Raw genomic sequence first — 25,242 nt, forward strand, 5'->3', positions numbered from 1 at the left:
TTGGTCATTGGGATGGATGTGACGGGCTGAATGGTCTCTTTCTTTGCAGTAACTGGTCTACGATAATGTGGTCATTGTCCCAGGTACGGTACGAAAGAGTGAAACTAGAACGCTAAGCAAAAGGAAGTCTTGAGTTGTCTTATCGAGATCCTTCCACCTGCCTTTCAGGTTTGGTGTCACTGTTAACACCTGAGACAGGTGAATGGAGCGCCATCTGCTGAAACAGTTTGAGTATTGCAGCACATACCGTGTTGATCAACAAATTGCCACCTTATATCGACTGGCAGCAAAAGAGCTTTACCCATTGTAAAGAGAATAATTTATGTGCACTGATGACCACTGTAACTACTTAGCTTCACTGACATTCAGCTTTCCCACTGAGGAATCCATCATAGAGTTCAAAATGACTTCTTGCACATCAATCATACAAATTGAACTGGGTTGGTAATAACCTGGAGTGAACCATTGTTCCCAGCTCCCTGTTTACAAAGTAAGGAACTGGAGAGTGAGCTCTGTTTGGAAGCTTTCCCCTCTCCAGTTTAGCACACATTTAATAAGCTGATATGTGAGGCATGCATGCATATGGCTGAGGATAACCCTACAATTAAGTCAGTTTTGGTTTTGCACTTCATAGCCAAGGATAAACTCACAGGGTGCGATCAAAGATGGAAAGAGTCATGTTGGTTTTTAAAGAGCTTGTGGGATAGCGGTGCAGTGGTAATATCACTGGGCTAGTAATTCAGAGACGTGGGCTAATCCAATTAACAAAGTGTAGAGTTAGAGGTTAGTCTTAGTGATGGCAACCATGAAAATATCAAAGTCAGAAATCACACGACACCAGATTATAGTCCAACAGGTTTATTTGAAATCACAATCACTTGATGAAGGGACTACACTCGAAAGCTTGTGATTTTAACTAAACCTGTTGGACAGTAATCTGGTGTTGTGTGACCTCTGACCTTGTCCATCCCAGTCCAACACTGGCAACTCCACATCATTAAAACATCAGCTTTTGGAAAATCCCATCTGGATCATTAATGCTCTTTCGGGAAAGATTCAGCTGTCCTGAATTAAAAAGCTAAAAGAACTGCGGAAGCTGTAAATCAGAAACAAAAACAGAAATTGCTGGAAAAGCTCTGCATTTCTGGCAACAGCTGGGGAGAGAGATCAGAGTTAACGTTTCGGATTGAGTGATGTGAGGAAGAGGTTCTGAGGAGGAGTCACTCAAACGTGAAATGTTAACTCTGACCTCTCTCCACAGATGTTGCTAGAAATGCTGAGCTGTTCCAATGATTTCTGCTTTTGAATCTGTTGTCCTGTCCTGACCTATATGTGACTCCAGGCCCACAGTATTGTGGTTTACTCTTAGCTATTCTCTGAAATGGTCCTGCCAGCCACTGAGTTCGAGGGCAATTAAAGGAAAGCAAATGCTGGCCTTGCCAGTTCAAGTCACAAAGGATTAAATAAATGAGAGCTGTACAATTTGGAGGGTCTGAACGTCTTTTTGAACAGACGGTGCATTGAGCTGGAAGAATGCATAAGATATAACATCAAAGGAACAAAGAGAGAAGAAACTTAATAGAATAAAGAGACAAATTCAAAACTGAGATAGAGAAAAAGTAGAAAGGGGAACAAATTACCTGCAGAGGTCCAAGTTGCTGTTTTATGTTCATGAGCACGAGAAGGGTTGGAAGTTCAGGCGTGGAGTTCACTGATTTTGGAGCAGCACTGAAATTTTTGCTGATCAGAGGATATCAGTAAATGTCAGAGTAGGTTATCTGTCGGTCCAGAGACTCTCATGTACTTGCTCCTTCCAGCTGCCACTCAGACTTGGATCCCTGCGCAGTTCTTCAGGCGCTATTATAAACCCCGGCAACTGTGTCCATCTCTGCAGCTACCGAAAATAATCTCACTGGACTTAAAGAATATGGTGATGCTAAGAATAAACACTCAACAGTCGGTGTGGTAATAATTTGGTGCTTTTATTTCATGTGCTGAAATGTATCCATTCACACAAGGAAATCCTGGGGTGCTATCATGTGTGAGGGCACCCTCTGGTGTTTAACTAACAATACACAAAGTAGAAAATATCAATGATCAGCACTTAGGTTGTATATGGGACTGGGGTTCCTCTGGTCATCTCAATGAAAAAGGAAGCGTTAAATCCCACCTTCCAGAGCTGTAGATGTGTATCATGGTCCTCTTTTCTGGGAGAAAGTGAGGTCTGCAGATGCTGGAGATCAGAGCTGAAAATATGTTGCTGGAAAAGCGCAGCAGGTCAGGCAGCATCCAAGGAACAGGAGATTCGACGGTTCGGGCATAAGATTCCTGAAGAAGGGCTTATGCCCGAAACGTCGAATCTCCTGTTCCTTGGATGCTGCCTGACCTGCTGCGCTTTTCCAGCAACATATTTTCAGCTCCTCTTTTCTGGCACAATCCAACCAGTTATACTGATATACATCCAATCATTACAACTTATTGTTTCCTCAGATATAGACTGGTATTTTTTCCCCAGTATTTTCAGCAGTTATCTCAGATTTTCCACTATCTGCCATTTTCCATGATAATTGCTACCACTTTAATGACTTTTACTTGAGAATTTGCTCTGTCTGTGGGCCCCTCACTGTGAAAGTGGTGCCTTTTCTAATCAGATTGCTCCCTCGGTTTCTGCCTGGAGGGAGCACTGATGTTAAATCAATGTCTTGCTTTGTGAAGCCTGTGGTTTTGATTCTCCCTGTCCCGGGATTTGTTCCAATCTCGCTGATGGGAGGATACAGAGCCTGAGAGGTGGTCTGTAATGTGGTGTCTTCAGTTCTGAAGGACCCACCAACCGCACCAGAACATGCGGCCGGAGTAGTGGGCGGTGCACTTACTGATGCACTTCTGCACAATAGAGCGGTGTGCTATTTTTAATAGCATGTGAATGGCCTCTTTACAATGGACAGCTCAGTCAGAGAGCACATAACAGAGTTGGACACTCCTTCCTGATCATATTCCTACTTTAATTAATCAGGAAATGGTTTCCACTGCACAAAGCCTCAACATTGATAACTATTCCTATTTCATTCTGCTACTGAACTGAGAGGAAAGTTGGGAGTAGGCATTAAAAAAATGACTAAAAACATCACCTCCAACACCAGCCAAGAAACAAACTACAAATAAAAACCCCTAGAAAGTGGCTTCTTCATTTTGAAAGCATTTTTCATCCATTTTGGACATTTGCTTTCTAGTTTGATTACAGAAACTAGTAATTCGGTGTTTTTTTGCACCCTTTCCAATTGCCCTGGTTTACCCTGAGAAGATGATGCAGACGTGTTTGCCACCTATATTGCCTCTTTATTCTACGACTAGTCTTAAGTAAAGCGCACTTCAGTAAACATGATGCTGTGGGGAGGGAGGGAGGGGTTTGGGGGACTTGTGGTCAGCCACACCAATCATTCACACGCTAGTTTCCCATCAAAGCTGGAGAGGGCAATAGCGAATGCCTGGACAGCGCACATCGGGTAGCTGTAATCCATGGTAAATGCATCATCTGCCACACGCCCGAACTGCATCACAATGTAGTCAACTGTGAGGGAGCAAACGCACAGCTGAGAACTGGCTGCACATTGTTGGTTAATCATTCAAACCCTAAAGGAACAGTTCTACAGTTGGCTTCGTGTGTCAGTACTCAAGACATAATCATTCTCTGTTCCCTTCCCCAGCCTCCAGTTGCTAAGCTTCCCGGATTGTCCCCAAGATCCCAGCACTATCTCCTGGATGTCACAAATATTCCTCCAGGAAGACCTGGGAAAAGTCATTACAGATGTTTTTTTTTGGTTAGATTACTTACAGTGTGGAAACAGGCCCTTCGGCCCAACAAGTCCGTACCGACCCGCCGAAGCGCAACCCACCCATACCCCTACATTTACCCCTTACCTAACACAACGGGCAATTTAGCATGGCCAATTCACCTGACCCACACATCTTTGGACTGTGGGAGGAAACCGGAGCACCCGGAGGAAACCCACGCAGACACGGGGAGAACGTGCAAACTCCACACAGTCAGTCGCCTGAGTCGGGAATTGAACCCGGGTCTCAGGCGCTGTGAGGCAGCAGTGCTTACCACTGTGCCACCATGCCGCCCAGTGCTAACCACTGTGCCACCATGCCGCCCATGCCTTTAATTGAGTGGCCTGGCATTTTGTACTCCAAACTAAACATTGGCTGTCTTGTTGATGTGGCTATTGTTTAGATGTGAGGCCTGACTGTGAGCGGCAGTCAACTGTCCGACCGTGGGGGAGGAGCCTGATGATGTGTTTCCCTGGAGTGATGTGCTGCCAATGGTTCAGTGGAAATCAGGTGTTAACCACCTTCCCCTCTCCATCTGAGTGCAATTGTTTGGTTCCAACACCCATTCCAGCTCAGACCAGCCAAGCAACTGTCACCACCCTCCTTCTACCAGCTGGAAGCTGAGCTGGTACAAACAGAGGCTGAGTCCCAGTGTCAGGGTCTAGTGGAGGACTAGCTGGGGGTGTGTGGGTGTGGAGTTGTTGAGTCTGATATTGTCACATAATCAGATTGCCCATAATGTACTGTGTGGATTCTGGAGATCTGAAGCAAACGAAGACACTGCTGGAGAAACTCAGTGGGTCTGACAGCTTGTGGGAGGAGAAACAGTGAACGTTTCTGAGCTCGAGATATGTCAGACTCAAAACTTTAACTCTGCTTCTTTCTCCACCGATGCTACAGGAACTACTGAGTTCTCCAGCAAGTCGTGTTTTTATAGTAGAGACGTCAATTGGAAAGCCAGATATTTCCCAAAGAGAGAGAAGAAAGAGAAGACTTGTCTGACTCTGGGTCAATATCTGAGCATTGCATTTGAGGTCTGAGAGCAATTCTGGACACCTCACTGTGGGTGATGAAGACAGTGGAAGGAGAGAAATTAAATTAGAATGGGCCAAAATTCTAAAACGTGAGAAGAACAGCCGCCACATTCACACAATAAAAATACTTAAAGTGTTCGGCACTCAGTGTAAACACGACAGATTGCAAGTATAACTTACCAGCATTCTCATGGACTATTTGGAAATTCTTCACTGAAGCATGCGTCACTCTCCCATGGAAGTTCAACACGTACGACTGAGTGTCATTATTCCACACTGGGGCCTTATTGTGCAGCTCAATTAAGTTCTCCATGTTTTTACGTTGGTATCTTGAGAGCAGACTGTCTTTGTCCTAAAGGGTTGATCACATTTCCCCATTGCTTAATACATGAGCTCCAGACCTTGCTGCATCCGTAACTGAGTTGTTCCAGTGCAGCCCTAACACTGGCATCTACCCGACAGTATGGAAAATTGCCGAGAAATGTCCTGTGCACCAAATCCAACTTGGCCAATTATAGCTCTATCGGTCTACCCTCATTCATCATCAAAATGATGGAAGGAGTCATTGACAATGCTATTTGAAAATCATTCCCAAAAGAATACCTGCTTACTAATTTGGGTTTGAGCCACTTAACACCTGAGCTCATTACAACCTTGGTCCAAACATGGATAAAGCAGTCAAACTCTGAAGGGAAGATGAGAGTCACTGCCATTGACATCAAGGCTGTGTTTAACTGGGTGTGGAGTAAAACTAGAGTCAACGGAAACAAGAGAAAAACTCCTTGTTGGTTTGAGCTTAGCCAGCACCAACTAAAATGGTTGTGATTGCTGCAGGTCGGTCATCTCAGTTCCAGGGTATCTCTGCAGGGGTTCCTCAGGGAACTGTCTTATTCCCAACCCGTCTTTAGTTGTTTCATTGTCCCTTGACATTCACTGTGTTGCCATTACTGAAACTCAACATCCTAGGGTTACCATTGATCAGAATCTCAACTGGACTCATCATATAAGAGTAGATCACAGATTAGGAATCTTACAGTAAATAGCTCACCACTTGATTCCCCAAAGCCTGCCCAACATCTACAAGGCACACGTCAGGAGTGTGGCGGAATACTCCACACTTGTCTGAATGGGTGTAGCTCCAATGACACTCAAGAAGCTTGACACCATCCAGGACAAAGCAGCCCGCTTGATTGGTACCACATCCACAAGCTTCCACTCCCTCCACCACTGCTCAGTGGCGCCATCCATAAGGTGCACTGTCTAAGAAATTGCAAGGGCAGCAGATACAAGGGAATACCTTCAGTTACAAGTTACTCTCCAAGCCACTCAACCATCCTGACTTGGAAATATATCACCACAACTTAAGTGTCACTGGGCCAGAATCCTGGAGTCTAACAGTGTTGTGGGTGCCTCCACATCAAATCGATTGCTGTGGTTCACGAAGGCAGCTCTCCACCATCTTGGCAAGGACAATTAAAAATGGGCAATAAATTCTGGTCCAACTAGCAAAGAGCTCATCTCAATAACAAATTTAAACCTTGCTCCATATGTACACGGCCGATATCACTCAAAATGTCAGAGAGTCTCATAGCCCTTAACCATAACTGGATTAGCTTAGCAGCAGTTGGAGTGGGAGGAGCGACAGTGAGGACCAGAGACCGGACAGGAAGGTAAATGCAAAATATATTAAAAACGTACCTCGTGTATAGGCAGAGCACATGCTGTGCAGGAGTGGACATGTGACTGCTGGGTAAGTGAGGCTTTATATATGGACGGTTGCATTACCCGAAACACTACACGGGTAGTGTCTCCCATCCATCCTCCTCCTCTAATCAAAATAAAAGGTTCTGTGCACTGGATTGGTAAGGTGACTAGTTTGTTTTAGTTTCTCAGTAGTCTTGGGAATTTAGAACAATGGGAATGGAGGTTAGGGCAGTTGAATGTTCCTCCTGCAGTATGTGGGAGGTAAGGGTCATCTCTAGTGTCCCTGCTGACTGCATCTTTTTGTGAAGTGCACCCAACTCCAGCTCCTCAAAAACCATGTTAGGGAACTGGAGCTGGAGCTGGTTGAACTTTGGATCATTCAGGAGGCAGAAGGGATTATCGAGAGGAGTTCCAGGAAGGTAGTCACACCTCAGGTACAAGAAAAAGGCAGATGGGCTACAGTCAGAGGACAGAAAGGGAACCAGCAAACAGTGCAGGGATCCCCTGTGGCCGTTCCCTTCAATAACAAGTAAACCGTTTTGGATACTGTTGGGGGTACGACTTATCAGGGGTAAGCCTGGGGTACAGGTCTCTGGCGCAGACTCTGTCCCTGTTGTTCTGAAGGGAAGGGGGGAGTGGAGCAGAGCTTTAGTGATTGGGGACTCCATAGTTAGGGGGACAGATAGGAGGTTCTGTGGGAATGAGACAGACACACGGGTTGGTGTGTTGCCTCCCAGGAGCCAGGGTTCGTGATGTCTCAAATTGTATTTTCGGGATCCTTGAGGGGGAGGGGAGCAGCCCCAAGTCGTGGTCCACAGAAGTACTAATGACATAGGTAGGAAGAATCTAAGGCAGAAATTCAGGGAGCTAGGATGGAGCTTAGAACTAGAACAGACAGAGTTGTCTCTGGTTTGTTATCCGTGACACGTGCTAGTGAGGTGAGGAATAGGGAGAGAGAGGAGCTGAACACGTGGCGACAGGGATGGTGCAGGAGGGAGGGTTTTGGATGCCTGGATAATTGGGTCTCTTTCTGGGGAAGATGGGACCTCTACAAACAGGATGGGCTTCACCTGAACCAGAGGAGTTCCAATATCCTGGGGGGAGTTTGCTAATGCTCTTTGGGTGGGTTTAAACTAAAGCAGCTGGGGGATGGAACCTCAATTGTAATCCCAATATACATGAGTTTGAGTGTAGTGAGATCGGAAATAAGGTTTCAAGCTCGCAGGAAGGCACTGGCAAGGAAGAAGTTGTTTTGAAGTATGTCCACTTCAACACCAGGAGCATCCGGAATAAGGTGGGGGAACTTGCAGCATGGATTGGTACCTGGGGTTTCGATATTGTGGCTATTTCAGAGACATAGGTAGAGCAGGGACAGAAATGGTTTTTGTAGGTTCCAGGATTTAAATGTTTCAGTAAGAACAGAGAAAATGGGGGTGGGGGGGGGGCGATATGGGGGGTGGTGGTGAGGTGTTGCATTGTTAGTCAAGGACAGCATTACCCTGGCATAAAGGATGTTTGAGGATTTATCTACTGAGGTAGTATGGGCTGAGGTTAGAAACAGGAAAGAAGAGGTCACCCTGTTGGGAGTTTTCCATTGGCCTCTGAATAGTTCCAGAGATGTAGAGGAAAGGATACCAAAGATGATTCTAGACAGGAGCGAGTGTGTCAGGGTAGTTTTTATGGGGACTTTAACTTTCCAAATACTGACTGGGAATACAATAAAGTTAAAAATCACACAACACCAGGTTTAGATTAGATTAGATTACTTACATTGTGGAAACAGGCCCTTCGGCCCAACAAGTCCACACCGAGCCACCAACCACCCATACCCCTACATTTACCCCTTACCTAACACTATGGGCAATTCACCTGATCTGCACATCTTTGGACTGTGAGAGAAAACTGGAGCACCCAGAGGAAACCCATGCAGACATGGGGAGAATGTGCAAACTCCACACAGTCAGTTGCCTGAGTCGGGAATTGAACCCAGGTCTCTGGTACTGTGAGGCAGGAGTGCTAACCACTATGCCACCGGGCCGCCCAATTGGAAGCACGCTAGCTTTCGGAGTGACGCTCCTTCATCAGATGATAGCATCGCTCTGAAAGCTAGTGTGCTTCCAATTAAACCTGTTGGACTATAACCTGGTGTGTGATTTTTAACTTTGTACACCCCAGTCCAACACTGGCATCTCCAAATCGGGATTACCATAGTTCAAGTACTTTAGATGGGTCAGTTTTGCCTGATGTGTGCAGGAGGCATGTAGACAGGCCAACAAGGGGCAAGGCCACATTAGATTTGGAACTGGGTAATGAACCCGGCCAGGTGTTAGATTTGGAGATAGGTGAGCACTTTGGTGATAGTGACCACAATTCACTTATGTTTACTTTAGTGATGGAAAGGGATAGGTATATGCTGCAGGGCAAGAGTTATAGATGGGGGAAAGGCAATTATGATGCGATTAGGCAAGATGTAGGATTCATAGGACAAGAAAGGAAGCTGCATGGGATGGGCACAATTGAAATGTGGAGCGTATTCATACGGATCCTTCATACGTCTGTTCCTGTCAGGCAGGGAGGAAGCTGTAGAGCGCGGGAGCCGTGGTTTACAAAGGAAGTTGAATCTCTTGTCAAGAGGAAGAAGAAGGCTCCTTCTGATGTGATGGCTCAGTTAGGGAACTTGAGAGTTACAAGTTAGCCAGGAAAGACCTAAAGAGAGAGCTAAGAAGAGCCAGGAGCAGACATGAGAAGTCGTTGCCTGACAGGATCAAGGAAATCCCTAAGACTTCCTATAGGTACATCAGGAATAAAAAATTGACTAGACCAAGATTAAGGCCAATCAAGGATAATAATGGGAAGTTGTGCATGGAGTCAGAGGAGATAGAGGAAACACTAAATAAATATTTTTCATCAGTGTTCACGCTGGAAAAAGACAATGTTGTCAAGGAGAATATTGAGATACAGGCTACTAGACTAGACGGGAATGAGGTTCACAAGGAGGAGGTGTTAGCAATTCTGGAAAGTGTGGCCTCCTGGGCCAGATGGGAGTTATCCTAGAATTGTCTGGGAAGCTAGGGAGGAGATTGCCAAGCCTTTGGCCTTGATCTTTATGTCGTCATTGTCTACAGGAATAGTGCCAGAAGGCTGGAAGATAGCAAATATTGTCCCTCTGTTCAAGAAGAGGAGTAGAGACAATCCTGGTAATTATAGACCAGTGAGCCTTACTTCGGTTGTGGGTAAAGTGTTGGAAAGGATTATAAGAGATAGGATTTGTAATCATCTAGAAAGGAATAAGTTGATTAAGGATAGTCAACACGATTTTGCGACGGGTAGGTCGTGCCTCACAAACCTTTTTGAGTTCTTTGAGAAGGTGACCAAATAGCTGGATGAGGGTAAAGCAGTTGACATGGTGTACATGGATTTCAGTAAGGTGTTTGATAAGGTTTCTCACAGTAGGCTATTGCACAAAATATGGAGGAATGGGATAGAGGGTGATTTAGCAGTTTGGATCAGAAATTGGCTAGCTGAAAGAAGATGGAGGTTGGTGGTTGGTGGTTGATGGGAAATATTCATCCTGGAGATCAGTTACTTGTGGTGTACCGCAAGGATCTCTTTTCGGTCCACTGCTGTTTGTCATTTTTATAAATGACCTGGATGAGGGTTTAGATGGATGGTTTAGTAAATTTGCGGATGATACTAAGGTTGGTAGAGTTGTGGATAATGAAGAAAGATGTTGCAGGTTACAGAGGGACATAGGTAAGCTGCAGAGCAGAGCTGAGAGGTGGCAAATGGAGTTGAATGTGAAAAAGTGTGAGGTGATTCACTTTGGAAGGAGTAACAGGAATGCAGAGTACTGGGCTAATGGTAAGATTCTTGGTAGTGTAGATGAGTAGAGAGATCTCGGTGTCCATCTACATAGATCCCTGAAAGTTGCCACCCAGGTTGATAGGGTTGTTAAGAAGGCATATGATGTGTTAGCTTTTATTAGTGGAGGGATTGAGTTTTGGAGCCATGAGATCATGCTGTAGCTGTACAAAACTCTGGTGCGGCCGCACTTGGAGCATTGGATACAGTTCTGGTTACCGCATTATCGGAAGGATGTGGAAGCTTTGGAAAGGGTTCAGAGGAAATTTGCCAGGATGTTGCCTGGTATTGAGGGCAGATCTTATGAGGAAAGGCTGAGGGATTTGAGGCTGTTTTCAATGGAGAGAAGGTTGAGAGGTGACTTAATTGAGACATATAAGATGATCAGAGGGTTAGATAGGGTGGACAGTGATAGTCTTTTGCTTGGATGGTGAGGGCTAGCAAGAGGAGACATGGTTTTAAATTGAGGGATGATAGATATTGGACAGATATAGGTCAGGAGGTCAGGCAGCATCCAAGGAACAGGAAATTCGATGTTTCGGGCAAAAGCCCTTCATCAGGAATGAGGAAAGTGTGTCCGGCAGGCTAAGATATCTTAGCCTGCTGGACACACTTTCCTCATTCCTGATGAAGGGCTTTTGCCCGAAACGTCGAATTTCCTGTTCCTTGGATGCTGCCTGACCTGCTGCGCTTTAACCAGCAACACATTTTCAGCTCTGATCTCAAGCATCTGCAGACCTCACTTTTTACTCAGATATAGGTCAGAGGTAGTTTCTTTACTCAGAGAGTAGTCAGGGCATGGAACGCACTGCCTGCAACAGTAGTTGACCCACCAACTTTAAGAGCATTTAAATCGTCATTGGATGAACATATGGATGAGAATGGAATAGTGTAGATTAGATGGGCTTCAGATCACAGGTCAGCACTACATTGAGGGCTGAAAGTCCTGCACTGTGCTGTAACATTCTATGTTCTAACCATCAGCTCAGTGCCTTTGTGAAGGGTAGGTCATGCCTCACAAACTTTTTGAGTTCTTTGAGAAGGTGACCAACAGAATCTGTTGACAAATGTGTTTGAGTTTCAGGGGCAGATTCGGCCATGAAAAATTTTGACTTATTGTAAAGCTTTAATTTAGATTGACACAAAATATAACCCCAAGAAAATATCTACAATTCAGAGAATCTGGGTCATTGACTAGAAATGGGGTTGGGCTGCAGGAGGAGGAAGTGATTTACCCATTATTCCAGAAGGGAGTGGTTTATCCCATTACTTCCAGAGGGGGAGTGGTTTATCCCATTACTTCCGGAGGGGGAGTGGTTTATCCTATTATTTCTGGAGGGAAGTAAGGGCTGAAGAAAAGTGAAAATATTAACTCTGGTTTCTCTCCACAGATGCTGCCGGAGTTGTTGAGTCTCTCCAGCAGTTTCTATTTTTGTTTTATTCCAGGAGGGCAAATGAATTATTCCATTAGTGCAAGAAGGGGCAATAGTTGACCCCATTACTCAGGGTGGGTGGGTGGTGGTGAGAGTAGGCAGAGATCATGAAGGGGTAAAGGTATACTCTATCACTCTCGGTGGGATAATGGTTTATTCCATTATTTCAGGAGGAGGACTAGTTTATCCCATACTTCAGGAATGGGTGTGGTTTATCACATTACTTCAGGAAGTAGAGTGGTTTATCCCATTACCCAAGCAGAGGGAGTAGATTTTATTACATTACTCCATGAGAGTGGAGTGGTTTGTTCAATACCTCAGCAGGGATGGACAATGATGGGGACAACTTTCTCCAGAGAGTGGGTTATGTGTTTTGTTCAACTGGCAGCAAGATTCACACAATATTTGCTCCTGATATCTCACAGCAAAGCCTGGTTGAAAGATAACACAATCTGTTGCTTGGTCAATTGTCACAATGATCAACGGTAACAATGTTTTCATCAAACTCACATTGCGTGGTTGGAAGGGAATGCGTTCCTGGTCTTCATCCATTGCTGGAATAATCACTGTCATCTTCCTGGGACCTTTGAATCCAAGGACGTTCGTTTCCTGTGAATAACATAACCGTGTTAAATTGCACAAAGATATAACAGCAACATATTGATCAGAAGGCAGTTATATTTAGCTAGGTTCCAGGTTTATCTGTGATTGGTAACTAGCTCACTGTCACTAATCCTGATCATAAACCTTGCCCCGCATCATCAGGTGACCACAGAGGACAGAGATTCAAAGTGGAGCCTCACATCACCTTTAGAAGCTGTGAATAGCAATGGAATTGATGCATTCCCAATTCACACGATGTCTTCAAACAAGCATCACCTTGAGAGAGACTTCATGACAGCCATTATTAGATCTCAGAGAGCAATTTTCACTGACCTAGCAATTGAGCCGGCTAATGTTGGTGACATGGATTCGAATCCCACTATGGTAGCTGGTGAAAATTGAATTCAATCAAAATTTGGAATCAAAAATCATTAGTGTAATAGTAATCATCTAAACATTGCTATTTGCTGTAACAAAAACTGATTTGGTTCAGAAATGTACTTGAAGGAAGGAAACCTGCAGTCCTTTTCTTGGCTTTACCTCTATGTGACCACAGACCGGCAGCAATGTGGGCGGTGAGGGGTGGGTAAGAAATGCTGGCCCAGCCAGTTAAGCCCACATTCTGTGAATGAATAAAGAATAAAACGCTTTTATTCTCTGTAGTGACCTGTTTCTAAAATAAGCTTGTTGTTTCCAGGAAATGACACAGCCTTGGGCAGCATCTGTGTCATGAGTTCAAAGTTTGTGGGACAGACTGAATGGGTGAGGAAATCTTTCCTTTGCATCTCTGAACTCGCTGGGTTTTTAATGATGGTAGCTTCATAGTTGGCATTGTTGTAAAAGGTAATGGTTCTGAAAGGGTTAATGTTAACGACTGCTTTAAGCTCCATCCAATCTGACAATATTATATTGGCTTGAGTGAGGATAAGGTAGAACACCTTCAGGTCTCGTGGACTGCAGACTAATCTCCAAATGCCTCCTCATAGTCTCAGTCACAATGTCTAATGTAACTTGTATCCAATTGCTACCATGTAATAACTACAGCTTGTTCAAGCAAAAAGGCTGCTTTTTGCTAAGCCACATTAAAGGTTGATCCTTTATCACTGTAAACCATTTAGGCTTTTACTGTCATGTGAAGAGGAGGATTGATGGCATTTCTTGCTTGAAATACGAGATTTCAGAGTGAACATCATTGCTTCAAGGCACCACAAGGTTACATTGGACCCAGAAGACCAATTGAGTTTCAGCTTTAGGTTTGATCATTTTAAAACAACTCACACAGTTAGCAGCTGCAAGAGTTGAACAAACGACCAGTCAAGAAGTACTCATAGAAAGGCCAGCCTGTCAGAAACAGCATTGCTGGGTAAAACCTTTATTTCACGACTGGCAAGAAGCAGGGCTGAGCAAGAAAGAGACGTATTGAAACCTGGCAGTTACGAATTCTACTGGGCAGTGAGCATCCATTGCAGCGTTCCCTGTTCAAGGTTTGACAAGGAAGTGAATGTATTGGAGCTCTGTGTGTAAACTTTCCACCATTTCAAGCAGACATCCTGAGGTACCACCATCTTAGGGAAATCCATAACCATAAACATTCTTCAGGCAGAAGTCACAGGCCTGGAAACACTGCAAAACAGATTTAAGGTGAGAAGAGGGACATTTAACAGTTAAAACAAAGAGTCCAACAGAAGTGCCTCCTTTTGTATCCCCTAGCATCATATGTGCTAGCTTTCAGCCAAGTCAATTTACTCCACTTGATACCAAAAAATGTTTGGAGACACTGGATATTGCAAAGGCAATAGGCCCTGACAACATTCCAGTAATAGTATTGAAGACTTGGCTTCAGTACTTGCCACTCCCCTAACCAAGCTGTTCCAGTACAGTTATAACACTGGCATCTACCTCACAATGTGGATAATCACCCAGGTATGTCCTGTATATAAAGAACAGGACAAATCCATATTGGCCAATTACTATCCTATCAGTCTACTCTTGATCATCATTAAAATGACGGAAGATATCATCAACAGTGCTATCAAGCAGTACCTGCTCAGCTATAATCTGCTCAAGTCACACCAAGTTTGGGTTCTGCCAGGGTCTCTCAGCTCCTAACCTCATTACAGCCTTGGCTCAAACATGGACAAAAGAGCTGAATTCCAGAGGGGAGGTGAGAATCACAGCCCTTGACATCCAGGCTGCATTCAACCAGGTGTGACTTCAAGAAGCCCCAGTAAAACTGGAATTAGCAGGTATCAGGGGGCAAACTTTTTGGTGGTTGGGTTTGTAACTGGCATGTAGGAAGAAGATTGAGGTTGTTGGAGGTCAGATGTCTCAGCTCCAGGACATCTCTGCAGGAGTTCCTCAGAATAATGTCCTTTGCTCAACTATCTTCAGCTGCTTCATCAATGACCTGCCCTCCATCCTAAAGTCGGATGTGGGGATGTTTACTCAGGACCACACAATCTTTAGCACCATTTGTGATTCCACAGATACTGAAGCAGACCATGTGCAAATGCAATAGGATCGGGACAATAGCTAGGCTTGCGCTGACAAGTAGGAGAAAGTGAGGACTGCAGATGTTGGAGAGTCAGAATCGAAAAGTGTGGAATGTCCTGATGAAGAGTTTATGCCCGAAACGTTGACTGTCCTCCTCAGATGCTGCCTGATCTGCTGTGCTTTTCCAGTGCCACACTTTTTGACTTGGGGCTGTCAAGTGACAAGAAACATTTATGCAACACAAAGGTCAGTCAAAGACCAGCTCCAATAACACACAATCTAAGCACCACCCCTTGACATCCAATAGCATTACCATTACTGACTCCCCCCACTATTAACACCCTGCTTAGGTTGGGTGGGATGTTACCATTGACCAGAAACCCAACTGGACTCTCCATATAAATACAATGGTTACAAGAGCAGGTCAGAGGTGAGAAATACTGTGGCAAGGACCTCACCTCCTGGCTCCCCAGAGTCTGTCTATCTACAATACACAAGTGAGGAGTTTGACGATATACCCTCTATTTGCCTGGATGGGTGCAGCTCCAACAACACTCAAGAAGCTTGACAATATCCAAGACAAAGCAACCCATTTGTTTGATAACTCACAAATACTTCTGAGGAAGTTCAATAAGCTTTTCACAATTACTTCCATCTGAGAATAAATAAATTCTCGAAAGAGCAAAATGTAATGTCCAGGGAATCTGTAGATAATTTCATCAATGAACCCTCCAGATCAGTGTAAAACTGATTATCTGGAGCTATGAAATCAGACAGAAAAACTATTGCTATTACAGTGAGCCTTTGTCAAATTTATTGTTGCTAAAGAAGGTCGGACTCTGAGGAAAGCTATTCATGCTGTGCTGGAACTAAAGGGAAAGAAGAATCATGGACAATTCCTGAGATCAGAAGCACAGCCTTTTTAAAAGAGAGCACAGATCAATCCACATAAACCCTCTAATGTCAAATCATCAAAGAATCAGTGTACATGCTGTGCAACAACAACAAAGAAATCCAACAGACTCAAGTTTGACAGAATTGCCTTATGTCACTGTGGATCTAATTAATTTTAGTTTCAGAGGCAAATGTCACTGTTTTATCAAATTGAATATCATGGCTGATGAAGCAACAGTTAAAGCCGATAGAAATAACGCGACATAGTCCAGGTGGTATCATCAGTTTCACCTTGAAAGTATGCTGCAAGTAACTCTGCGACAGAGTTTTATGGAATTTATATTTCCCACTTTTGAGCCTGAATCTGTGTCTTGATCTTGACATCCTTGAGATGTGGCAGATGTTCAACCGGACCCAAGATACAACAAACATCAAGAAAACCCAAACTCTCGTTGAAGAGAAACAAATCAGGAACTAACAGCTCCAGGAACAAACACTTGTCATCCAACTGCTCACAGGGCAATAAGCTGAAGAGTTTAGTGGGTTTCTTAGACTCACAGTTGAACCCAGGAAGGACTATTTAGGTTCCCTGCATAGGCAAAACAGAATTGTTTCATACTGTTGGCAGGAAGAAAATCTATGGTCTGTACAGGAGTATTGGAGATATTTTCCATTCCCATCTTCACTGCAAAAGCCCAACAAATTTTGTGGGCAGAGTCAACAACCAACAATGAGTAAGCCACAATCCACTTGAGCTCATTGTTGAACCTTCATCTGAGGCACAGCGCAGCATGTTGAACAAATAGTAATGACAGATTCAAGTCTGATACTAGGTCCTGAGAAGGCACAAGTTCAAGCAGAAGTTTTCGTTCCTTTATTCTCCTCAGAGGTATCGTCAGTCTGAATAAGAAAGATCATGCCATGCAAGTAATGTGGCTGAGGTTGTTTCACTCATAATACAATCACAAAGATGAGTCAAAGTGTCCAAGTTAAGTAACAAGTCGACATAATTTAACATATACTTATCAGTTGGTTGATGATAAGAATTTGTTCACACAAAGGAAAATGTGGCGCAGACAACTCTATTGAAGGCACCTCTGAGTTAGGATCATTATTGTCCACAAATTCAGGTCACTGCAAAAAATAATGTTCTTGTTTCTATAAAGCGACTACTTTTATGATGGAAATTAACGAAATTAAAGACTACATAGGAGGCATAATTAGACAACTTTGGAGTTAATGGGGTAGATTTCCTTGCAAAGGAACTTCAGAGATTAGGATCATGGAGAACAGGTAATGGACTGGCTGCTAAGGTTAGCAGGAACAACACAGCACATCCAAGAGTTAAGAGGTTCTCCAGCAGAGAGACAGTTTACAGACCAGGCAAGCTCAAGGTCAGAAGCAAGGAATCCAGTCTTCAAGCCAAACACCTATCCATCTTCCAACACTGAAAAGTACACATCCTGAAAGAATTGAGAAACTTCAGAACAGGTTGAGTTAATTAAGTCAGGTACATGGTGGAAATGAGGTAATGGGAAATGTAAATATATTCAATGAAGTAGAGATGTTAACCATAGGGGGAGAAACATGGTGGGGGTATGTGGATGTCGTACATGGTAATGGCTCTGAAAGGCTTGATGCTGGTAATTGTCTCAGGTAGGTGGGACTTGAAATTAAGCTTTCTGGTGCAGAGATAGGGATACTACCACTACACCACTAGATCCTTAGACCCATCAAATGAGAGAGTATCGATGACAGGATCTATTGACCAACAAATATCAGTGTGGCTCAGTTTCAATTGCAGAGTTAGGAATTGAAAGAAAATTCCACCAGTTGTCATGGTGTGATTTGAAGATAATTCTCCCAATTATTAACCTGGGCCTTCCAATTACCAGCCGTTCCCACTACATCGGCACACCCCCCATATTTTCAGTTGTGTCTCTTCCAATGTTGACTCCTGAGGAACCTGAAAAACATGACTGGTTGTCAGGGCATGTTACAGAAGAAAAATACTTCAAAGTCATGCCACATCTGCCTGAACCAACCAACCTCGCTCTTGAGTGAAGTAAAACATGAAGAAAGCATGTAGGCAGTGGACAGACGTACTAGATTGTAGACAGGGGGTAGCCAACCAGCAAGGATACCTTGGAAGCTCTGGTAGACATTGTGGGGACAGCACCTGACCAAAGATAGAAGAACTCAGATCCATGTTACTTTAAAGAGGTCACTGTTATATTTAGTTTTGCTATTGAATTGGCAGTTAACCTGTGAGGAGCATACGCGCAGCAAATTTTACTATGTGTTTTCATTAGTCAATAACTGTGAAGTGGGCATAACTAATGAGAACATATACTGCTTCAGATGACTGCTTGTTTGATTTGCCACCTCATTTTCTGTTAAGGTTGGTACCAGTGCCTGGGACCCTGCCAATTTGTCACTGAAACTTCACTATTACTTTAACACATATTTCTGCTTCTGATTTCTTAAACTCCAAAGAATGTTTAATTGATTTTAAAATGTTTGCAATATCCTGAGGTTATGAAAACTGTTGTAGAAATTGCAAATAAGCAAAAGAATGATCCAAGCCTGAATCTGATGATGATCTAAAAGAAAATGAAAGGCTGGAAATAATATTGTTTAAGATAATTAGTACCCGAAAGGGTTATCAGACACCATGCAATAAATTCTGCTCTTCAGGAAGGAAAGGACTGTTCTCTGGGAGGAGCTGACTAGTGTGCTGTTCCAGTTCTGTGCTTGTTACCTGTTCAATGTCAGAATGTTTCAGCAGTATTAATGTGGAGTTATGCTTAGGTTGAGCCTGAGGTCTCATAAGAGACATCCAAGTATCCTCAGGCACAATATAACTAGTCATTTATTAATATGTAATAAACAATTCCAATTGACAAGATCAAGCCTTCTTCTGCCTAAGAGTTTAATTTAGATAAATGTGAGCTGCTGCATTTTGGAAAGGCAAATCAGAGCAGGACTTATACATTTAATGGTAAGGTCCTGGGGAGTGTTGCTGAACAAAGAGACCTTGGAGTGCAAGTTTATAGTTTCTTGAATGTAGAGTTGCAGGTAGACAGGGTGGTGAAGAAAGCATTTGGTACACTTGCCTTTATTGGTCAGTGCATTGAGCATAGGGAGTTGGGAGGTCTATAGAGGATATTGGTTAAGCCACTTTTAGAATATTGCATTCAGTTCTGGTCTCCCTACTATAGGAAGCATTTGGTTAAATTTGAAAAGGATTTACAAGGATGTTGCCAGGATTAGAGGGCTTGAGCTGTGGGAAGACGCTGAATAGGCTGGGGCTGTTTTCCTTGGAACACTGGAGGCTGAGGGGTGACTTTATAGAGGTTTATGAAATCATAAGGGACATGGATAGGATAAATAGTCAAGGTCCTTTCCCCAGGGTAGGGGAATCCAAAACTAGAGGGCATAGTTTTAAGGTGAGAGAAGAAAGATTTAAAAGGGACCCAAGGGGCAACTTTTTCACGCAGAGGTGGTGCATGTATGGAATGAGCTGCCTGAGGAAATGGTAGAAGTTATGACATTTAAAAAGCACCTGCATGGGTATATGTATAAGAAGGATTTAGAGAGATAGGGACCAAATGTTGGCAAATTAATTTAAGATATCTGGTCAGCATGGATGAATTGGACCAAAATATTGGATTCCATGCTGTACATCTCTATGACTCTATGACATTAGGTATCAATAATGTAGATTGATACCAGGGAGGATTGGCCACAGTGAATCGTTCCATGGTGTCCCACATAGTATCAAAATTTATAATGATGCTCAGCAGGTCCATCACCTCTATGGACAGAAACAGAGTTTATGTATCATGTTGATGCTCCTTTACCTTCCGGTTGTGAGGAAAGCTGATTGAATTTTATTTCCTTCCACAGATACTCTCTGCCCTGTTGAGTTTCTCCAGCTCTTTTTGATCTTATTTCAAATACCCAGTATCCCCACCAGCTGCCAATAACAGTTTTCTGAGGCAGATCCACCCCTGCAGGTACTCACGTAAGTGATGGCAGCAAGTTCCTGACGTATGTTTGAATGACCGTGTTTTCCTCTCTCAGGGTTGACTCCATTATCAAATACTGTAAACTTAGTCCCCATCAGATTAGACCTTTGAGAGTTCAAACAGACCAAAATGAAGTGGGCGCACATCAACAGGCAAATGTTTATCCACATGATCACAAAAAGGGCAAGAGAAAGACTTTGCACAGTGACTATATTAACAATGAGAGACAAGATAAGGATTCTCTGTCTCACCTTGTTCAGCACAATTTGTAATATCTCATGCATCATAATACATAGGACAGGATCTTGTTCCTAGAACAATTTGCCATTCACTGAAACACTGGCATCCCATGAACCTGTGCCATCTTTAAAAGGGCACTGTGCATTCAGACAGGCACTGACATTCCAATGTTGCCCTGCTCCATTGAAGGACAAAGATGGATCATGGCGGTGGAGAAGGGGAAGATAGCTAGAGGTGCTTCAATGAAGAGATATTCTCTTCCTGGATGACTGGCAGAGGAAGCCATGCCAGCAGACACGTTTCACAAGGCTCATGTCCTTCCACTCTCCCTATCGCCTGCAGCCCCTTTCCTCACTTGCACTCATTGACTGTTCCCTGTATGCCCTCTGTACTATCTCCTCAGTCCCTCAGTACACTGTCTCATTTCTACCCCACCTGCACCAGCACTAACAGGGACGACACAGTGGCTCAGTGCAGGCAGTAGCACAGTGGATCAGTGGTTAGCACCGCTGCCTCATAGCTCCAGGGATGGAGATTTGATTCCAGCCTCGGGCAACTGTCTGTGTGGGGTTTTCACATTCTCTCTGTATCTGCATGGGTTTCCTCTGGTTGCTCCGGATTCCCCCACAGTCCAAAGATGTGCAGGCTAGGTGGATTAGCCATGGAAAATGCAGCATAATGGGGATAGGGTAAAGGGGGCGGTTCTGGGTGGGATCCTCTTCAGAGGGTCAGTGTGGACTTGATGGGCTGAATGGCCTGCTTCTGCACTGTAGGGATTCTATGAATCTTTAAAAGCCATGTTGCCCATTGTTGATCTCACTCATTGGCTTCTATTGTTCGTTGCAAGAGAAGACAGCCTGTAAAGAGGCAGAGCTAGCCTGGAGGGGTAGGGGTAATCCGTTTCCTCACCCGCTATGAGGAGAAACCCCTGGCCCTTACAACAGAGACATCCATGTTCCATCAATTAAGTAAGTCCCACACTTCATTCCATTGTCACGTTCACATTAACCCCCCCCCCTTTCACTTTCAATCATTGCATACTACTTGCAACCACTGAGCATGATGCCTTATCTCTCTTTCGTCTTGCACGTTCCACTTGCCAGTCTTAGACATCTACAGAAAGCACTCAGCTCTCACAAATGCAATCTCCTCAAATTCTGGGGATGAGGGCATTGAGGCGTCAGAGGAAGCATTGCCATGGCTTCCTTCTACACCAGCTCACATGCTGACACCTCAGTGGGAACCATACATTTAGAAAGTGTGGCAACACAATCTGGTGAGCCCTTCACTGCCACATCTCTACAGCTGGCCAAGGTAGAAATGATCCTGGGTAGCTGGCACTGCCAGAGATTGGGCACCTGTACAGCGCCAGGCAGAAGAGGACCTGGCGGTGTCAGTAATCAGGGACAGGAACAGAGGCAGGCATGTGGGGCAGAATGGCCCTCATAGCCCAGAGGCTGCAGCATGTTGGGTGACTGTCTGTCTCCATGGACAGGTTGGCAACTGCCTGGAGAGCCAGACTCAGCACTCTCATGGTCTGCTGGAGAGGGGTACGCATCTGTCGTCCATCACCCCAACCACTGGTCCTCAGAACTGAAGGCAGGGCAACGTGGGCAGGCGGTCAACCCAGTCTAGGTGCCCCTTCCTCACAAAGACATAGAGTGGTGCCAGGGGGCACCCAGGTGAAGGAGGAGCCACACACAAGCCCTTCAGCACTTTCCATTCAGGACACTCTGCCTGACACCCCTCCAACCCTTGGAAGTTCAAGCTAAATAAAATCAGTTTGCCTGTGGCAAGGAGCCCCTCGGCATGTCTGCCTTATCTATGATGTGGAGGTGCTGGTGTTGGACTGGGGTGGACAAAATTAAAAATCACACAACAAGCAACTGACACAGGAGCAGCCCTCCAAAAACTAGTGCTTCCAAATAAACCTGTTGGACTATAGCCTGGTGTTGTATGATTTTTAACTCTATCTTATCTAGAAAAGATACGGAGATACCTGTGTTGGACTGGGGTGTACAAAGTTAAAAGTACCAGGTTATAGTCCAACAGGTTTAATTGGAAGGACTAGCTTTCTGAGTGCTGCTCCCTCATCGGGTGGTTGTGGAGTACAGAATTGTAAGACACAGTGACGATGGAGCAGCACTCTGAAATCTAGTGCTTCCAACTAAACCTGTTGGACTATAATCTGGTGTTGTGTGAGTTTTAACTTCGTACAGTCCCAACAAGCAGTTTTGAAACCCAGAGCCATTGAGGCCGCACAGAGGATCTGAATCAGGAAGACAAACCAAGAGCATCCGAGAGAGTAGGACGCTGACCAAGCGTTATCTGAACAAGAGCTTCCAGACACAGGCCTGTTCCAAGCCAAGAGAACCGACGGCAGGAACCTCAGCAACTGGACGCACCTTAAACCTGTGTTTTCTCCAGTGGTGAGATGAAACTCCTGAGACCCCAAAGTTTCCAACCTAGATAACAGGGAGGGAAGGCGACTGTGCACGGACCTCAAGGGTAGGAAGCCTGTAGAAAGTGTCTGTGATTGAAGCTGCTGTTTAGCTTGAGTAGTATTTTAACCTCTATTTAATTTGATAGTGTATTTAATTACCATAATCTGTATAATTGTGTTAACTTCACTTTTTTTTTTGCATTTGCCTTTATTTCTTGTATCATACTTACCTTTCTGGAGTTATTTAAATGCAGAGATTCTTTTGCCCTGAAACACCTGTCTACTCCCTTCTTCATTTCACCTTCCCTGAATAAGTCCAGTGTCAGAACCAGGGATCTGAAGGTGATTCAAACCATCTAAAAATCAGCAAATTACTGATTGCAAACCAGAAACCCTATAGAGAGGAACCTCTATTATCCTAAAGACACAGGCGGGTAGTATTTTGTTTGGATAATCGAATGTTCGGATAACACAATTTAGCCAAGCATCGGGACCTTGTGATCTTGTTCAGATAATTCGAAATTTGGATAAGCGGTGTTTGGATAATTGAGGTTCCACTGTAGTACACAATGATATAATGGGAGAGAGAGGAAGAAGAAAACTTACTGAGGGCAGTTAGGAACATGGAAATTATGAACAGGAGTAGTCCATTCAGCTCTTCAAGCCTGCTTAACCAATCATATAATCATGCCTGATCTTGTAACTCAGAACCCCATGCCCAGTTTTGCCCCATATACTCTCACCCCTAAGAGCTGATTTGGCATCAATAGCTTTCTATCACAGAGAATTCCACAGGCTCAACAGCCTCTGGGTGAAGATGGTTTGCCTCATCTCAGTTTGGTGACATGGGTGAGAAAGGCTTCAGCGTCACACTCAGTTCCTGGTGTTAACATTCACTGCTTGTCAGAGTCTCTGTGAAGGCATTAAATGACTGTTCACACCATCCAGCAATACCTCGTGATCCCAGAGGGTGCAGGGATGTGCAGAGGGCAGGCGGAGCAATGTCTACACAAGGCACTGGCTCATGGCGACACCTTTATCCCTCTGTCGTTCAGCATCTCTAATGTTTGGCTCCTTCTGTGGGCAAAGGTGGAGCTGTCAGAGAGTTGGCCAGCAGTGGCAGTACCCAAGAGGTGAAACGCACAGGAAGACTCAATAGTGTAGCGCGGCCAGGGATTGGTCAGCCTGGGGACTATGTGCTGTACATTGCATGGGCCCGGGGCCAATGTTCGTTCCCTTTAAAAATCCTGTGGTTACTGTGTTTTCTGCAGCCCCCTACCTCACAGGCTGTGTCATGTCCACCCCCTCCCCCCGAGTGAGCTCACAGCCATTTCCTTCCCCATTGAGCCTGTGCACTATCCAGCACGATGGCCGGTGACAGTGAATGCTCCTCAGGGAGGTGGTTCCAGGCCCAGCCTCAATGTACCACTGAGTCCCCGAGCATCCACATCCCCTTCCTAAAAGCTTGTCCCACAATCACCACAGAATTCACACCTCCCCAACCCTGGTCTATATGAGGCTGCTCCTGCTCATCCTTCCCAGCCCCTGGCATATGAGGTGACCATGCGAGCTGTTACTGTACATTGCCTCTCCAGCCCCCTGCTATTTACAAATCAGGGGTCTCCTCCTGAATTACCCTTTACCTAGCCATTCTTTGCTGTACACCCCCTGCTGTCTCCCTTCACAACTGCATTGTGCTCTTGCCTGAAGCATGCAGCCTCCCACCAGCAAGCCAAGCAGCCAGGTTGTGTGACTTCACTAATTGGCATGACAAGACAGGAATGCTGTAAGCTGATGGGAAGCCGCTGATTGAATGAGCGCTATGACAGTAAACGAGCAGCCTGGTCCTCTCTGTGAATTGTGTACCTTTATCTATACACGAAATGATCTCACTGCAGCTTTTCAAAGATATTGGCTTGTGTGCCCTGCAATGTGAGTCTGCACTTCTAGAGTGCACTGCCAACGATTTGAGAAGTGTTAAGATGGCGATGATGCTGCCCAGCTGCCAATGTTGATGTCTTTGGAGGAAGAGCACATGTGGCTGGTACCCATTGGTTGTGTTCTCTTTATAGTTTTGTTGTAGGTATCATGAAGGCAATTTGGACCTAGCAGTGGGCTGAATTAATCAGTTACCTGCTCTGCTTTCTATTTTGGGTTTCCCTATGGTTGATGTTGCTTGGCAGATTTAGTAGTCTGGGAGATCGAATATTAATATCGCGGCAGCAGCAAGGTATTTACTCGAGTGTTAACCCACATCAATTGGCATGTCAGCACTGCCTATGGAGAATCTCACTACGCCACTCATGAGAAGCAGAAAAGATGATGATCTTATCATTGAGATGGGCCTTGTTGGACTTTGTTACTGATTCTGCCACAAATCTCCCGTAGCCCACGTTGCTCAGACACCGATAAGATTCTTCCCATAGATTCCACAGCCTATCAGAAATCATGTGACCAAGATGAAAAATTCGGTACAATGTGATACTAATTTGGCAATAAACAATTTGAGAAGCTCCTTTTCTCCTCTCCTTTATTTTCTGTAAAGCAATCCAGTCAGTCACACCCCCTTTGTCCACCCCTAGACCTCTGTAAGTCTACTTCTGTCAAGTGTCCATCCAATTTCCCTTTGGAATCATTGACCATCTCTGCTTCCTCCATCCTTAGAGGCAGCAGTT

General features: G+C 44.6%; 1 protein-coding gene across 1 annotated transcript in view; it reads right to left on the reverse strand.

Moving 5' to 3' along the window:
* Positions 1–3,434: 3,434 nt before the first annotated feature.
* The window catches only part of LOC132828125 (tubby-related protein 3-like), a 34,883-nt gene continuing 13,075 nt past the window's right edge, over positions 3,435–25,242 (reverse strand). Inside the window, exons 4-7 of the mRNA XM_060845033.1 lie at positions 19,881–19,989; positions 12,374–12,472; positions 5,046–5,217; positions 3,435–3,568 (exon numbers count right to left, since the gene is read on the reverse strand). Coding sequence (XP_060701016.1) covers positions 3,435–3,568; positions 5,046–5,217; positions 12,374–12,472; positions 19,881–19,989 — 514 coding nt within the window. The remainder of the gene's footprint in view (positions 3,569–5,045; positions 5,218–12,373; positions 12,473–19,880; positions 19,990–25,242) is intronic.

The sequence above is a fragment of the Hemiscyllium ocellatum genome, chromosome 26 (assembly GCF_020745735.1).
Source record: "Hemiscyllium ocellatum isolate sHemOce1 chromosome 26, sHemOce1.pat.X.cur, whole genome shotgun sequence".
Taxonomy (NCBI): domain Eukaryota; kingdom Metazoa; phylum Chordata; class Chondrichthyes; order Orectolobiformes; family Hemiscylliidae; genus Hemiscyllium; species Hemiscyllium ocellatum.